This window comes from Nyctereutes procyonoides, unplaced genomic scaffold (assembly GCF_905146905.1).
Source record: "Nyctereutes procyonoides isolate TBG_1078 unplaced genomic scaffold, NYPRO_anot_genome, whole genome shotgun sequence".
Taxonomy (NCBI): domain Eukaryota; kingdom Metazoa; phylum Chordata; class Mammalia; order Carnivora; family Canidae; genus Nyctereutes; species Nyctereutes procyonoides.
The window spans coordinates 19,667,099-19,685,410 of record NW_026575147.1 but is presented as its reverse complement, the minus strand read 5'-3'; the positions used below and the strand labels follow the sequence as shown (position 1 = coordinate 19,685,410).

Sequence of the window (18,312 nt, the reverse complement as noted above, 5' to 3'; positions counted from 1 at the left end):
TCCCTGCATGGAGCCTGCTTCTCCCTCTGCCTGTGTCTCTGCCCCCCCCCCACCCCTGTCTCTCATGATTAAATAAATAAAAATCTAAAACAAAAAAAATTTTTTTTTCGCAAAGCGAGGCTTCTGCGTTCGGGCTAAACTGAGCCTTTCTGGTAGGCAGTAAACCATCTTGAGAGGCGGCACCCCTTTAACCTTTTTCCCTTATTTAAGTGTAGTGTTAGAGACCACCAAGAAAAATGACTAACATAGGACGACTCCGAAGATAGCATGCCCTCCATCTGTGCCTTTTATGGTTTCATTCATTCATTGGCGTAATACTTATTGACTGCCTACTACCATATGCCAGACATCCTCTGAAAATCGATATTGCTTAAACTAAGGACAGGGGCTTTAAAGTCAGACTACCGAGATTTGTATTCTAGATCTCACGCGTTAGCTATGAAAGCAGGCAAATTACTGAAGCCCTGTTTCCTCACCTGTTAAAAAAAATCCTCTTCATAGGGGCTGTTCTGAGGTCAACAATGACAGAATGAGGGTAATGCACTTAAAACAGTGCTTTTCATAGAGTTAAATAAGCTATATTACATATAATAGTCAATTGCCTATTTAGTCTGTAACACATCTTAAGTTTACATGATGAAAACTAAACTCATGATTTCACACCGCACCCGCCCTGCCAAAATACCAGCTCCAAGTCTTCATTCTCAGTTAAGAGCAACTGTATTACAGTTTCGGCAGGCCAATAATCTTGGAATCATCCTGGACTCCTGTGTTCTGTTGGTCCTGCTTTCTTTCTTTTTTTTTTTTTTTAATTTTTTTATTTATTTATGATAATAACACACACACAGAGAGAGGCAGAGACACAGGCAGAGGGAGAAGCAGGCTCCATGCACCGGGAGCCCGACGTGGGATTCGATCCCGGGTCTCCAGGACCGCGCCCTGGGCCAAAGGCAGGTGCCAAACCGCTGCGCCACCCAGGGATCCCTGGTCCTGCTTTCAAATACATACAGAACCCACTTGTTTCTCATCACCTCCACTACTCTCATTTTTATGTTTCTATTATTTTAGGAGCCTCCTGCTTCCAGTCTGTCCCCCTTTTGTCTCATAACGTAGGTTAATAAGCAAATTATCTAGTACTAGAAAGGCAGCTATTATAGTGACCATGTAAACACCTCAGAAAGGTCATTATGTCCTTGCTTAAAACCATTTCTTGGCTTTTCATACAATTCAGAGTAAAATGTGCCATCTATTACCTCTGTGATCTCAACCTACCACCAATCTTTCCCTCACTCATTCAACTCCAGAATCGTAATCCCTTTTACTCCTTGAACATGCCAAGGATAACTTCACCTCAAGGTCTTTGGATTTGACGTTCTCTGCATGGATTGCTCTTTATCCAAGTATAGGATTTGCTTCCTCCATCCCCTTCAAATTTTTATTCAAATATGACTTCAGTGAAGCCTTTCCGATCACCCGGTTAAATCCTGAAGCCTGTTTAGCACTCTCAATTCCCCTTATATTTCTTTTTTCCATAGAACTTCGTACCACCTACCATATCAGTACTAGTTTATTTATGCTTACTGCTTATCATTTGACTCCCTCAGCTAGAATATAAACTCCTTAAAGAGAGGAATCATTGTCATTGATATATCCTAAATGCCTACAGAAGCACACCTGGCACAATTAAATATCTGTTGAAGTAAAGAATGAATATTTTTTGGCAGCAGATCTTGCAGGCCTCAGAACCTGCTGAAGTCTGTTTTTCACCTAAAGAAGAGAAAGGCCTAAGGCATTTTGTTTCACATTGTCTCCAGGACCTAGGATAGTACCAAATAAAGTTAAAAGGCTCAAAAAATGATGAAACAGTAAGACTTGCCAGAACTTGTTTTCTCATTCTATCAGTAAGCCTGCATTTTTTCTTTTCTTCAAAATAAGGGTCTAAACCCTTTAAACCACTGCTTCTGAAAAGCACATATGTGGGCAAAGTATAATTTGGAAAAAACACATCCAATATTATGGCACATTTTCATATGTGGAAAATAAACCATTCTGTACCAGATTGCAAACTATAGGAACTAAAATTCCAATTTTAGAATTCCAATTAGTCTCCAGTTTAGAGACTCACCAGGAAATGCAATTATTCTCTAGGGAGTTATTAGACTTTCCCAGAGAAGATTTTTATATCTAATGGCTGGCTTTGAAGAAGTTTTAGAAATACATACCAAGACCCACCTTCCCTGATGGTGCACCATGACATAATGGAATAAAGCTTGGTTTTGAGTAACAAACTGAAGGAGCTCCACTACGTTAACTCAGCTTCCCCATTGTAACTATGGCATGTAACACCAATGTCTCCCAGAATATTCGAAGTCTGCTGGATGGGTTAATGAGTCCAACTGCAAAGTTGTAAGTTTATTCTGTTTCAGTTCTTTTAACTGTCTGGGTTCAATTCTCCAGAGGAATATGTTTTTCTAGGAACTGATTTTATTTCTAATGTTTGGAATTGGATGGGTTTAAATCCTTAGTCTCTCAGTTACTACCTATGATTCCTTCGGGTAATTAACTCTTCTGAGATTGTTTCCTCAATTATAAAATAAAAATCTCTACTTCAGAAGAATATTCTAAGGATTAAATGCAATGTATAAAACAGTTACTGTGGTACTGACACAAGGGCAGCCATGTAGAACAACAGAACAGAATAGAGACTAGAAACAAACCCCACATATACGGCCAGCTGATTTTTGACAAGGGTGTCAAGACTATTCAATGGGAGAAGGACAGTCTGCTCAACAAATGATGCAGAAAAAACTGGGTATCCACATCATATACATAACTGGGTATCTGCACATCATATACATAAATCAGCACAAAATGGATCAAAGACCTAAACTTAAGGACAAAAACTATAAAATTTGTAGAAAACATAGGGGAAAATCTTCATATCAAATTTGACAGTGATTTCTTGGCCATGGCACCAAAAACACATGGTAACAACAACAAAAAATAGATAAATTGTACTTCACCAAAATTAAAACCTTTTTGTACATCAAAGGACACTATCAAGAAAGTGAAAAGACAATCCATGGAATGGGAGGAAATATTTGAGTCATATATCTGATAAGTTATTAATATCCCAGAGAGTATAAAGAACTCCTATAATTCAACAACTATAAAAAACAACCCAATTCAAAAATGGGTGAAGGGCAGCCCAGGTGGCTCAGTGGTTTAGCGCCGCCTTCGGCCTGGGGTGTGATCCCAGGGACCCGGGATCGAGTCCCATGTTGGGCTCCCTGTGTGGAACCTGCTTCTTCCTCTGCCTGTGTCTCTGCCTCTGTCTCTCATGAATAAATAAATAAAATCTTAAAAAAAAAATGGGTGAAGGACTTGAATACACATTTCTGCAAAGATATACAAATGACCAATAAACACATGAAAAGATGCTCGACATCATTAGTCATCAGAGAAGGGCAAATCAAAACCCACAAGGAAAAAAAATGCACAAGGAGATACCATCTCACACTCATCAAAATGACTATTATCAAAAATATAAACAAAACGGGTGCCTAGATGGCTCAGTCAGTTAAGCATCTGACTCTTTTTTAATTATTTTTTTAAAAGATTTTATTTATTCACGACAGAGACAGAGAAAGACAGAGAGAGAGGCAGAGACTCAGGCAAAGGGAGAAGCAGGCTCCATGCAGGGAACCTGACATGGGACTCGATCCTGGGTCTCCAGGATCATGCCCTGGGCTGAAGGCGGCGCTAAACCGCTGAGCCACCCAGCTGCCCAGCATCTGACTCTTGATCTCAGCCCAGGTCTTGATTTCAGAGTCATGAGTTCAAGCCCCACATTGGACTCCATGCTGAGTGTGGAGCCTACTAAAAACAAACAAACCAACAAAAAAAAGCCTCCAAAAAACCCCCAGAAAATAACAAGTGTTGGTGAGGATATAAAGACATTGGGGGGGGGGGAGGATTGGAACCTTATACACTGGTAGTGGAAATGTAAAATGGTACAGCTGCTATGGTACACAGTATGGTGGTTTCTCAAAAAATTAAAAATATAATTACCATGTGATCCAGCAATTCTCCTTCTGAGTATACACAAAAGAACTGAAAGCAGGGTATCAAAGAGATATTTGAACACCCATGTTCACACCCGTTATTCACAATAACTAAAAAGTAGAAGCAACCCAAGTGTCCACTGACAGATGAAAAAATAGACAAAATGTGGTACATATGTACAATGGGCTATTGCCATTAAAAGGAACGGACTTCTGATACATGCTACATCATGGATAAACCTTGAAAATATGTTAAGTGAAATAAACCAGACACAAAAGGATAACTACTGTATGATTCCAAATATATGAGCTATCTAGAATAAACAAGTAGAGAGAGTGCTCACTTCGGCAGCACATACACTAAAATTGGAATGATACAGAGATTAGCATGGCCCCTGCACAAGGATGAAACAAGTAAAGAGAGATAGAAAGTAGAATAGAGGCTACCAAGGGCTGTGGAGAGGAGGTGTTGAGAATTATTGCTTAATGATGACTGAGTTTGTTTCAGGTGATGAAAGTCTTAGAAATTGATAGTTCTGATCGTCACACAACATTGTGCAAGTACTTAATGCCAATGAATTATACACTTAAAAATGGTTTAAATGGTAAACTTCATGTTATGTATATTTTGTTACAATAAAGAAATATTTAGTACAGTGCCAGGCACATAGTAAGACTCAATTGATTATTACTTTTGTCATCTGTTCCTTCAAGAAATATATATTGAGGGGCGTCCGGCTGGCTTAGTCAGTAGAGCATGTGACTCCTGATCTCAGGGTTTTAAGTTTGAGCCCATGCTGGTTGTAGAGAGGACTTTTTTTGTTTTCTTTTTTTTTTTTAGAGAGGACTTTTAAAAAAATCTTTAAAAAAATCTTTATTGAGCATTTATTTTTTTAAAGATTTATTTATTTTAGGGGGAGCAAAGGGAGAGAATCTCAAGCATAGAGCTCGATCCCACGACCCCAAAATCATGACCTGAGCCAAAATCAAGAGTGAAATGCTCAACTGACTGAGCAACCCATTGCCCCACTTATTAAGCATATAAATGCTGGGCATTATTCTAGGCACTGGGAATACAGTGGTTCAAAAAACAATAAAGACCCAACCTCCAGGTAACTGAAAATCTAATGGAGAGAAAAAAGCAAATAAGCAATACATCACAACAAATTACAGAAATCAACTACTAATATAGAAGTAAGCTTGTAAAGATAAATTCAAGACACACACAAAAAAAAGGAATAGAAAAAGAAAAGTTGGTAGAGATCAGGGAAGTCATCTCAGAGAACAGCCAAACTGAGAGCTGGTGTATAGGCAGAGGGAGAAAACAGCATGTCCCAGGAGTTCATTGGAGAAGACAAGTGGTTAGACAGAAAAGCATGATTCAGTCATGAAAGGCCTTAAATGCCATGCTAGTATTTTGGACTTTATCTTGAAATTAATGGGAACTGGGGATACCTGGGTGGCTCAGTGGTTTAGCGCCTGCCTTCGGCCCAGGGAGTGATCCTGGAGTTCCGGGATCAAGTCCCACATCAGGCTCCCTGCATGGAGCCTGCTTCTCCCTCTGCCTCTCTCTCTCTGTGCCTCTCATAAATGAAAATAAAATCTTAAAAAAAAAAAAAGAAATTAAATGGGAACCAATTACTTACTTATTAGGAAAGTGAAATGATCAGGGTTGCATTTTATTTTATTTTTTATTTTTTTTAATTTTTATTTACTTATGATAGTCACAGAGAGAGAGAGAGAGGCAGAGACACAGGCAGAGGGAGAAGCAGGCTCCATGCACCGGGAGCCCGACATGGGATTCAATCCCGGGTCTCCAGGATCGCGCCCTGGGCCAAAGGCAGGCGCCAAACCGCTGTGCCACCCAGGGATCCCCAGGGTTGCATTTTAGAACAATCATTCTGACATAAGTAAGGGTGGAGGGATTGAAGGCCAGGCAACACTGATGCAAAATAGTTAAATGGCTATTGTGGTACTTTAGTCTTCAACACAGGAATTAAGTGAACGCTAAGTATGGCTGAGTGTGGAGGAGGACTCAATGACCAGGCTTCTATCTGGCACAACTGGCCAGAGATTATTGTTAACATTTATTAAGATCTGTGCCAGAAACCACGCTAAGCATTTGACATGCATGAGCTCATTTAATTCTCTCCACAAACCCCTATATACAATTATTCTCATTTTACAGGGGAAACGAAAATTTATGTTAAATAACTTGCCAAGATCATGATTAAATCTAGATCTTTCTAAACAAAAAGCTTGGACAGCCCTAGTGGTTCAGTGGTTTAGTGCTGCCTTCGGCCTGGGGCGTGATCCTGGAGACCTGGGATGGAGTCCCACATCGGGCATCCTGCATGGAGCCTGCTTCTCCCTCTGCCTGTGTCTGTGTCTGTGTCTCTCTCTCTCCGGTGTCTCTGCCTCTCTCTCTCTCTCTGTCTCTCATTATTGAATTAAAAAAAAAAAAACTTAAATACACATAGTGCAAGTCCCAATATCTTCTTTTCCCTTCAAATACCTACACTTAACACATCACTCCATAATTACTTTATCTTGTTAGTATTCAGTGAGGTATTATTCCTTAATGTTTTCAGTTAACGTATAGGCAAACTCTCGTTTCATACTTAGATCACTTCTGAAAACTTTAAAGTACAATGTCAAAGTTTCACAACAGAGTCCCAATTTTAAAGCGGTACCTGTTTCCAGAGCACTAAACATTTTAAGATTCTTAAATTGTGATTGGAATCGACCTGTCAGAGGCAATCCAGTGCACATCAAAGAAATGTCACAGGTGCCTAAGATCAGGATATGAGGTACTGCATCTACCACTCTGCAACTGGGTAAGCACCAAACCACCACTCTCCTGAACCCAATGCAGGGATAAATGGATTAGGGAAATTTCTATTCATTTTATGACCATAAGGTATCTTCTAGCTTCTCAGAGCAGGGAGTGGAAGGTCTTTCTCCCTGCCATGACAGCACAAACTGACTGGACTTCAGGCAGCTATCCAGTTATCCTCTTTACACATGAGGCCTCTCAACTGGTTATCTGCTAAAATCCATCACTGTTCACTGCTCTGAGGGACATGGACAACGGTCAGGAAAGTGACTAGAACAAGCAGGGGATATTTTCAGAGATTAAGGAAATTCTAGATCTTAACCACTTCTTGGTATTTTGGAGGGGGCTCAGGAGCAACTGTAATCTCAGAGGAATACTGCCAAGTAACAGGCCTGGCTCTATTATCACAAACGGTACCCTACCATTTTGTCAAAGGCCAGGACTTTATTCTTCAGCAGCAGCAATTGGCCAGAGGTGAAACAATGCCTGGACTCAAAATCACTCAAAAGTGACATTAAAGACCACATTCAGGGCAGCCTGGGTGGCTCAGCAGTTTAGTGCCGCCTTCAACCCAGGACGTGATCCTGGAGACCTCGGATCGAGTCCCGCGTCAGGCTCCCTGCATGGAGCCTGCTTCTCCCTCTACCTATGTCTCTGCCTCTCTCTCTCTCTCTCCTCTCTGTGTATTCTCATGAATAAATAAAATCTTAAAAAAAAAAAATGACCACATTCAGAGACTAAAAAGGGACCTAACTTGAAAATGAGGTTGTACAAAGGTAACAAAATTGAACACCACCTGTATACAGAATTTTTTCAACCACAGTGTAAGTTTCTGGAGGGCAAGGATGAGATCTATTTCTAAGCTAAGCTACTTCTATGCTGTGCCCTATAATATGCTTTGTTCACTTTGGGCCTTACTGATGAGGGTAAGAAAAATGATCAAGTCCTGAAAGGCAAGGAACAGTGGTTCCAGCATATCTTTTTGCAGGCCTGCCTAAGTCAATTAAGTATGTTAACTGTGAAAGGGAAAAAGATATTGAAGACTAAAATTAAGACCAGAGAATTGGATTTCATGCACTTATAGCACAAGGGGGCAGTGTTTGAACACTAGTAATCTGGAGTGCTTGGCAGTCTGCTGTTTACCCTCCCTCCTTTTTAAACACCATACTGAGGGCTGGAGCCTTGGTAAGGAGAGATGGACTAGTCACTCCACCTACCCACTGTGTTCTCCTATAGAGGTTGGCACCAACTCTCCTTATACTAGCAGCGTAGCTATCAGGGAGCAAGGCCAAAGGAAACAAAAGGAAGCAGAGGAGCTAGTCTTCCCACAGAGAAAACATACGAAAGAGTGCTTGTTAAACAGGAGTAGAGGAGACAGTAGGGATCTCTGCCTGCAAACTACTTTGAATTGGATGGGCCAGGGATTCTCAAACTTTAACAAGCATCAGAATCACTTCCAGGGCTTGTTAAAATAGATTACTGGGCTCTAACCCCAATTTCCAATTCAAGAGTCTAAAGGAGGCCCCAGAATTTGCATTTCAAACAATTTCCTGGGTGATGATGATACTGCTGATCTGAACACCAGACTTTGAGAATCACTGCTGTAGATATTTCTGGCTCTGTGCCCTTATATTTCTTAATATTCGCTCATTCTCTCTTTTCTACCATCCACCTACAGCTTTATTTCTTCTTCACTATCCCTTCATTAGCTTCCTTTAGGAAAACTGAAAAAAAGACAGAAAACAGGAGCGAATGTTAGATTGGTCTTAAGGATTCCTCTGGACACGGACTCCAGCACTAGTCTGGTTGATGGATGTTTCAGTGGCAATTTATTCCAAATACATAGATGCCTCCTCTCCTTTTATCTAACAGTTGGTAGAGGGGGGACAGTTCAGTAAAGAGTAACAGATGCTTTTCCATAATTTCCTGCTTTGGGTTTCATAAGAATTGGGTAGGAAATGGTAGATATATTTCACTACATTTTAGAACAGTTCCTCACCTCTCTTAGACTATTTAATAATTTTTCCCCTCCTCCCCCTTTTTGTCCCTCCCCCATAAATTTTTATTATAACTAAATATATATGAAATTTGCCATTTTAACCACTTAATGTACAGTTCAGTGGCATTAAGCATATTCACAGTGTTGTGCAACTATCACCATCATCTGTCTCTGGAACTTGTACAGCTTCCCCAACTAAAATTCTGTACCCATTAAACACTAATTACCCATGCCCCACTCCCGGCCAGTGCTTGGCAACTACCATTCTACTCTTAGACTACTTTCTGACTTACTTTCTTTTCCATGTAATAAAAGACAGAGTCCATTGTTAACTATGCGACTGCTTCTATGTATGCAGGCCTTCTTACATATATGTGACTGAATTTATTACAAGAAAAGTAAGAGAAAATAGGATCAGAGAAAGAAAGGAGATTAGCTGGATAGGGATTTTCATACTGGGCCTACTATCCACAGGCCTCAGCAGCCCTGCCATGGATCCGGCCGGTTCTTTCGCATCAAGAAGTTGATTTTGCGAGCCATTTCCATGTTGTAGATACGCCGGCAGGTTTCATAGCTTTCTCTTTGTCTTCGGCGACAAGGCTTTTCATAGTACCGTCGTCGCTTAATGTCCTCAATGAGCCCATCCATGGTGAGGATTCTGTATTAAAGCAGGCAATGAAGTTAGAAATGTGGGCTCATTATTATTCTTTTCCAATTTCACAGATGGCCAGAAGTCAACTGACAAACAATTGGTGTCTATAAAAATCATGATGTGAAATGGTGGTTATATAGCATTAACTGCCTACTTACAGAGGTCCTATATAGGAAATTGTAAGAAACAGCAAAGCAATTAATTACACAGTCCTTGCTCTTGGGAAGTTTATAGTCAGGATCATATTTCTATCCCTTTTTCTACCACAGCACGCCTGAGGGATGTGACATAGTCCTTAAGAACAAGGGCTCTCTATAGCAATGATTCTCAACCAAGGGGTCATTTCAGAATCTTCAGATGGGGTGGGTCATTTGCAGTAAGAAAAACAAATCACTAGGAGTGATTTCTAGACAGCAAATGCTGTCCCATCTCTAAAGTTTAACTGACACAGCTGAAGTTCTGTAGGCCCGAGATATCCCCAGACCTACTTAATACAAGGAAAGAGGCTATCACACTAATGATACAAATAAGAGCATTAAATAAAAGCCTCACCCATCATTTTTCCATGTACCATAAGCTCCAACCACACTACTTTGCTGACTACTCCCTAAACACCCTTTGGTACCAAGTCTTTATTCATGCTATTTCCGCAACCTAGAATGCCACCCCACCTCCAGTTGCCAACCTTCTGAAATTTCCCTCATCTTCTTGATGCCAAGCCTAGACGCCACCTTTCCAGAAGTTTCTTATCTTCTTAAAGAAAATCATTTCTTTTGTTGCAGAACTACTTAGCGATTGTTTCATTCCTCCATTCTAATAGTTATTTATATAAACATCTCCCTCATTAGATTGAAAACTCTCTGAGCAGGGAGCCTGACTCAGGGCTGTATTCCAGGATCCTGAGATCATGACCTGAGCCAAAGGCAGACACTTAACCAACTGAACCACCAGGTGTCCCAACAATATGCACTTCTTGTACTGCTTTCCTAGATAATCCCGGATAACCCCAGCCACAAAGTATGAATTTTCTAAATTCATAAAGAAGCCAAAAAGAGATCTTCGCACCTCAGGCCCTAAGTTTCTGGAACTTGAATCTCTTCGTATATTTTTGTTTCTAACCATTCCTCTTCTTTCTGATCAAATTCTTTCCTTTTTAATATGTAGTTCTTTTTTTCCAAAAACTATTCCTAAATTGTTCTAATACCTGAAATAAAGTAAAAAAAAAATAAAAAAAGTAATGCCACGCTTTTTAAAAAAGATATATGTATTTATTTTTGAGGGGAAACCACAAGTAATGGGAGAGGCAGAAAGAGAGGAAGAGCGAATCCTCAAGCAGACTCTTGGCTGAGCAAGGAGCCTGACGTGGGGCTCGATCCTAAGACACCGAGATCATGACTTGAGCCAAAATCAAGTCTGCCACTTAACCAAATGGGCCACGCAGGTGCCCCAGAAATGCTATATTTCTTAACTAGGATAACTGACAGTGTGCCAAGAGTACAATCCAGAGACAAAAGTCTCTGGATAAAGTTGATGCATTTGCCCAAAGAACCAATTTTAGGGACGCCTGGGTGGCTCAGCAGTTGAGTGTCTGCCTTTGGCTCAGGGCATGATCCCAGAGTCCCGAGGTCAAGTCCCACACTGGGCTCCCCTCCAGAAGCCTGCCTCTCCCTCTGCCTGTGTCTCTCACAAATAAATAAATAAAATCCTAAAAAAAAACCAACAATTTTAGCTTGAACAGGGGTGGAGGTGCTACCCTTAAAACAGATGCAATGGCAATGAATTAAAAAAAAAAAATCACCTAAAAAAATCATGCTTGGGTAGCTCAGTGGTTGAGCATCTGCCTCTGGCTTAGGTTGTGATCCCAGCATCCTGGGATAAAATCCTGCATCTGGCTTTCCACAAGGAGCCTGCTTCTCCCTCTACCTATATGTCTCTGCCTCTCTCTGTCTCTCATGAACAAATAAAATCTTAAAAAAAAGTCACCTAAAATTTTCATTAAAAAAAGAGAAACTTCAAAGAGAACCCATGTTTGCTTATAGTAGCAGAATCCCTATAGTTCTTTCACTCTCCTTTGCTGTTAAGGATACCTTTGGGAAGGTCTGACAAACATTAAGAGATTGACAAAAGATAAAGAAACATTTACATTCATTAAATAGACACTTACTGAAAGCTTTCTATGCGCCAGACATTTTGGCAAATGTAAGGGATATAAAAATGAAAATGCACAGGTCTCTGCTCTTAAGAAGTTTATTACAATCCTGGCTCAAAACTAAAATCACATGGGACATTTTAAAAAATGCTGCTGGTCAGATGCCACTGCCCAGACTTAGTCTCGAGGGGGGCCTTGGCAGCAAGAGGTTTTTTAAAGGTTCCTCAAGTGATTCCAAATTGGCAGCCAGGGTTGAAATCCGCATGGTGTCACACTGGCCAGTTTCCTTCGGTTTCTGACTAAAATTAGCACTTATACCTAGGAAAAAAGTATGCATAAACTGCCATTCACCTACAAAGAGAATCTTAAAAGAAGTATGGGGCTGCTGTTTAACAAAAAGAAGAATGAAAGAAAGAAAGACAAAATAAGAGCAATATGAAAACAGATACCTAAGAACAAGATCTGAGATAGTGCTAGGCCAGGCCAGATGGCAGAAAACCAAACATGTCTCACCTTCTGCCATGTATTTATTCTTCTCTCACCTACCACCCATTTGCACCTGGAATCAGGAGGGATTTTTAGAGAAAATGAAAAAAAGGAAAAAAAAATGGAAAAGAAAAACTCTAATGTTAATTAAAATAAAAATATATTGGCTAAATACGGATTTTGGAAGATGTAGATATACAGACATTTGGTTCTAAGTTAATTAGAAAGATCCCAAAGACACCAGAAAAGTCTTCTCTCAGAAGGTAGAAGGCCTAATGTTGTTCTTCAAGTCTAACATCAATGGAAAGAGGATCACCTTCAGGGAGGAAATTAGAAATATTCTGTTTTTCAGGTTTTTTTTTTTTTTTTAAGATTTTATTTATTTATTCATGAGACACAGAAAGAGAGAGGCAGAGACATAGGCAGAGGGAGAAGCAGGCTCCATGCAGCCTGATGTGGGACTTGATCCTAGAACTGTAGGATCACGCCCTGAGCCGAAGGCAGACGCTCAACCACTGAGCCACCCAGGAGTCCCTGTTTTTCAGGTTTTGAATTTTTGTAACTGGAAATGGAGATGAGAAAGCAGAGCATACAGGGGGAATAAATGCTATTATTTCAAAATAAGATTAGCAATAGGCTAAGTAGAGGAGCCTTGGTTGGGAAGTTATCACTATCTATAAGAAAAGTCCTTCCAGGCAGCCCTGGTGGCGCAGTGGTTTGGCACCGCCTGCAGCCTGGGGTGTGATCCTGGAGACCCGGGATCGAGTCCCGCGTCGGGCTCCCTGTGTGGAGCCTGCTTCTCCCTCTCCCTCTGCCTGTGTCTCTGCCTCTCTCTCTGTGTCTATGAATAAATAAATAAAAATCTTTAAAAAAAAAAAAAAGAAAAAGAAAAGTCCTTCCAGTATCAGCAGCAAACTGGATCATCATGACAAAAAAAGGCTTAATTTTCTTATCTTTTCATCTTCAGTCCACCTTGAGCATAACCTGATGATCAAGGAAGATAGAGAAAAAACAGCTACAGTAAATTTTTAATCATTCAAAATAAATAAACAGGGACACCTGGGTGGCTCAATGGTTGATCATCTGCCTTCGGCTCAGGGAGTGATCCCAGGGTCCTGGTATGGAGTCCCACATCAGGCCCCCCACAGGGAACCTGATTCTCCTCTACCTATGTCTCTGTCTCTCTCATTAATAAATAAATAAACAAAACAAAAATAAATAAATAAGCAAACAAATCACCCACAAAGCAAAACCAAAAGGGTAAAAATCTTCCTTACAATGACTTCCAAATTATGAAAATAACTAACACACAATGCCTATTATGTGCCAAGCACTGTTCTAAGCAATTTAATCATATAAACTAATTTAATCCTCACATCCACCCTGTGAGGTAGGTGCTATTTTATTATTAGTTCCACTTTACAGATGAAGAAACTGAGGCAGAGACATTAAGTAGCTTACCATAGATCATGAAGCTAATAAATGGCAGAGCTGAGATCTATTTGAACCGGGCAGTCTACTACAGGGTCTGTGCTTTTTTTTTTTTTTTTTTTTTTTTTTAAGATTTGTTTATTTGAGAGAGAGAGCGCATGAACATGCAACATGTGAGGAGAGAAAATGTCCAGCAGACTCTCCATTGAAGGTAAAGTTTCACTCAGGGCTTGATCCCATTACCCCAAGATCATGACCTGAGCTGAAATCAAGAGTCATTCATTCAACCAACTGAACCACCCAGGTGCCCCGGGGGCTGTACTCTTATATTCAAGCCATCATCAAAGCTTTGGTCAAAAGTTTTAAAGTTGTAGCTACTTCCTTGATACAAACATAAAAAAATGGTTCAATAAATAATCCTGCACCATAAATTATTTTTTCATTCCTTGCCAAAGTAACTCATTTCTTAAAAATCAAAATTTTGAGGGCACTTGGGTGGCTCAGTTGGTTGGGCATCTGCCTTCAGTTCAAGTCGTGGTCCCGAGTTCTGGGATCCAGCCCCACATGGGGCTTCCTGCTCAGTGGGGAGCCTGCTTCTCCCTCTCCTCCCCACTCATGCTCTCTCACTATTTGTCTCTCTCAAATAAATAAAATCTTTAAATTTTGATTTTTTTAATCAAAATTTTGCTTTTTGTGTTATTTGCACTTTAGGAACAGTGGAGGTTAGTGGAGCTAAAGCTAAGCCTTTATAAATTTGTTTTACCATCAAGTAATGGCTAGACTTTGACATCCCTCAATAATATAAACATCTCAATCACCCTGGCTAATAGACCCATCTAAATCCACCAAAATAAATCATAGGAAGACTTACAGGTAAAGATCAGAAAAACAACAGAGGAACCTGCATGACTTCCTTTTCCCAAATTCAGCATTTAATCTCACTAGCTAATTCACTATGGAGTCTATAAAGACATTCAATTTGTGCTTATTCTACAGGGGCAGAGAAAAGTTATTAGACACCTCAACCCTCTCACAGAGGTGCCACCAGGTCTGAAATAGGAAAGAGTTGGGAATGAGCAGTGATAGAAAAAAATGATACAGGGAAACCTGGGTGGCTCAGTGGTTGAGCACCTGCCTTCGGCCCAGAGCATGATCCTGGGGTCCTGGGATCGAGTCCCACATTGGGCTCCCTGCATGGAGCCAGCTTCTCTCTGTGTGTCTCTCATGAATGAATAAAAATATTTTTAAAAAAAATGAAAAAAAAATGATACAGGGAATCTTCCCACATAGTACTTAACTGAGTATCTTTAGGGAACAGCTTCTGCCCAAGGATACAACTGGTATGCACACACATAGAATGAGGTAATGGGGCTGACCTAAGACCAGATCCTTTTAAGAGACACACAATCAGGGTACCTGGGTAGCTCAATCCATTAAGCGTCTGCCTTTGGCCTAGGCCATGATCCCGGAGTCCTGGGATCAAGCCTCTATTGGACTCCCTATTCAGTGGGGAGCCTGCTTCTCTCTCTATCCCTCACCCCACTCATGCTCTCTCTCAAATAAATACAATCTTAAAAAAAAAAAAAAAAGACAATACAGAAACCATTTTGAGCCTGCAACTGCTTCTCACAGCACCTTCGCCCTCATTTAATATGGTCTTCTGTCATCCAACACTCCACACCTAAAACTCTGCTAAGAACTAGTTTCTCTTTCATTTACCCTCTCAGACCCCAACAACCTTAATAAGCCCAATCAAATATTCTTTTTTTTTTTTTAAGATTGTATTTGAGAGAGAGTGAGAGAGAGTACAAGCAGAGTGGAGAGAGAAGCAAGCTCCCTGCTCAACAGGGAGCCCCACATGGGACAATTCCAGGACCCTGAGATCATGACCTGAGCCGAAGGCAGACATTTAACTGACTGAGCCACCCAGGTACCCTCAAATAAATAGGTGTCTACATCTCCAGAGGAACTAGAACACTGCATAGAAAGGTATATTTTTTATTTTTTTTTAATGATAGTCACACACACAGAGAGAGAGAGAGAGAGAGAGAGAGAGAGAGGCAGAGACATAGGCAGAGGGAGAAGCAGGCTCCATGCACCGGGAGCCCGAGGTGGGATTCGATCCCGGGTCTCCAGGATCGCGCCCTGGGCCAAAGGCAGGCGCCAAACCGCTGCACCACACAGGGATCCCTAGAAAGGTGTATTTTACACCCCTCTCCACCATTCAATAATCATGTGATCCAAGAAACATAATTTACATGTCCTAAGCTTCCCTTACTTGTGTAATAAAGCTACCATTTTATTGGCCTTAAGGTAGAAGGCCAGCTCATATATTCTCTTAAGATCTCTTTCATATAATTCTTTGATAATTCAATTCAACAAGCATCTGTTTCTTTCATACTGGAGAGAGAAAATGATGAAGCGAGACAGAAAATCAAAATCCTTATAACCAGTGATAAGGTAAGACTAATTAACTATTGGCCTGAGAACATATGATGGTAAGGTATTCTTTATTACAGCTCTTCTACACCTCTTTAGTCTAGCATTCAAAAACCTTTCAAAACAGGGCAGCTTGGGTGGCTTGGCGGTTTGGCGCTGCCTTCAGCCCAGGGCCTGATCCTGGGGAACCGGGATCGAGTCCCACGTCAGGCTTCCTGCATGGAGCCTGCTTCTCCCTCTGCCAGTGTCTCTGCCTCTCTTTCTCTCTGTGTCTCTCATGAATAAATAAATAAAATCTGGGCAGCCCGGGTGGCTCAACAGTTCAGCACCGCCTTAGGCCAAGGACATGACCCTGGAGACCAGAGTTGGAGTCCCGTGTGGGGCTCCCTGCGTGGAGCCTGCTTCTCCCTCTGCCTGTGTCTCTGTCTCTATGTCTCTCATGAATAGATAAATAAAATCTTAAAAAAAAAAAAACAAAACAAACTTTCAAAACAGCTTTTCGGATACTCCTAGTTCATTTCCACCTTTATGTTTTTGCTAATGCTGTAACCTTTCTCAAACCTGTTAAGACTTTTCCATCTCTTGCTCGCTTCTCCAAGATCCCAGATCTGAATTCATCTATTAGCCTTGTCCGACACCAATCCCTCAACTTTATATTTATCACATACTACGTTCCCACTGCCCAGTTATATTTTTATTTTCCCTTTGGGCTCCTTAAGTCTTGGGAGAGAATTCAGGCTCTGTATAAACAAACTTCATACTGTTAGGTTTTGGGGAAAACTTCATTTTTAAGATAATAAGCTAAGGGGCTGAAAAGTTTCAAGAGACTCTGAATACCTGGCTGATGTAAGTTTGAGAACAATCTATGACAGGGGAAGGAGAGAATAACTACCCAAGCACTTCCCAAGAGAGCTTGTTTCTGGTTACCTGTTTAGGGTCCTGTATGCACCTTCCACGTTCCCTTCCTGTACCATCACAGTCCTGGCAACGAACTTCAGATGTCTTGCCATGACCTTGGAATTAAATCTTCACTCCGCAGGGCCTAAAGGGTGATGGAGAAAGGGAAAGTATAGAGACCAGGTAAGAAAAGGAAACAGCAGAATGCACACTCTACCGCGTGGCTTACTTAGGATCTGGAAAAGCAAGGTCCTTGGAAACAAAGGACACAAAGCACGTGGAGTCTTCACATCTTAGAGAGTATACGCTAATCATAACCAAGACTGCCTAGTTCTCTTTGCGGATACAAACCCTAACTTAGGGGAAGAAACGAAACTGGAGCAGGGCGTCACCACGGAGATACACGAAGCCCGGACGGGAGGATCCGGAAACGCCCCAGGGTGCTCCAGGTACCGCTCACCGCCCCAGGAGCGTTTGGGGCGAGAACTGGGAACGGAGTCTTTCTCCGTCTTTCCCGCGCAAGTTTCCCCTCCCACGACACCCGTCCTGCTCTCCCAAACCCATCCTCCGCTCCTCACCCCACGCCCTCAGCAACCAGCAGCCGGGAAGGTGGCGCGCGGCCGGAAGCGGAAACTACGTCCTCTCCTGCGCGGCGCGTGGAAATTCTGGCTGGAAGGAGGGCGGAAAAAAAAACCAAAAAACCAAAAACAAACCCGAAACAGCTTGGAAACCATAGCAATTCTTTCTGGCTCGAGTTGATTGCTTCTCCAGGCTCCCCACCCCCACGCCCCCGCCAGACTCCCCAAGCCTCCAGCCTGTACTCTACACCTGACAAAGCAAAATACTCGTTGCCTTAAATTCGCCCAAAACAGTTTGCTCGTTTTCTCATGCTTCGGTCTTTGCGAAGGTCAGTGTGATTCCGTACTCCCTGATCCTATCAAATCTGTAATCGATATTTACTTTTTAAAAGATTTTATTTATGTGCTCGCTTCGGCAGCACATATACTTTTTAAAAGATTTTATTTAATTATTCATAAGAGAGAGAGGCAGAGATATAGGCAGAGGGAGAAGCAGGCCTCTCGCAGGGAGCCCGATGTGGGTGGGACTCGATCTCAGGACCCCCAGGATCACTCCCTGAGCCAAAGACACGTGCTCAACAGCTGAGCCACTCAGGTGTCCCTGTAATCGATACTTAAATAATTTCTTTTTCTGGAAGGAAAATCAGAGAAATAGGCAAAGCTTCCTAAACATGCTTCCTGTTTTCTCAAAGGACACAGATTCTTTGAGATCTGCTCTCCGGAAAAAAACAAAAACAAAAACAGCTTTACGCCCCTTATCTGCTTAAAAACTAAGGAAAAG

At 41.4% G+C, this 18,312-nt stretch overlaps 1 protein-coding gene and 1 non-coding gene across 4 annotated transcripts; one reads left to right on the top strand and one right to left on the bottom strand.

Moving 5' to 3' along the window:
• Positions 1-2,999: 2,999 nt before the first annotated feature.
• Positions 3,000-17,596, bottom strand: MRPS21 (mitochondrial ribosomal protein S21). Of its 3 annotated transcripts, none has more exons than XM_055312485.1 (3): positions 17,532-17,596; positions 16,984-17,098; positions 3,000-9,557 (listed from the first exon to the last, which is right to left on the bottom strand). In XM_055312485.1, the coding sequence occupies exons 2-3, from the start codon at positions 17,064-17,066 to the stop codon at positions 9,377-9,379; spliced, it is 264 nt and encodes an 87-aa protein (XP_055168460.1). In that variant the 5' UTR covers positions 17,067-17,098; positions 17,532-17,596; the 3' UTR covers positions 3,000-9,376. The 3 variants fall into 3 exon arrangements, with proteins under 3 accessions (XP_055168460.1, XP_055168459.1, XP_055168461.1); XM_055312484.1 differs by lacking the exon at positions 17,532-17,596 and adding an exon at positions 17,305-17,518; XM_055312486.1 differs by lacking the exon at positions 17,532-17,596 and adding an exon at positions 17,183-17,295.
• On the top strand, positions 4,401-4,505 carry LOC129501567 (U6 spliceosomal RNA). The gene has a single exon (XR_008662759.1). It is a non-coding gene; the product is annotated as a U6 spliceosomal RNA (small nuclear RNA).
• Positions 17,597-18,312: the final 716 nt, after the last annotated feature.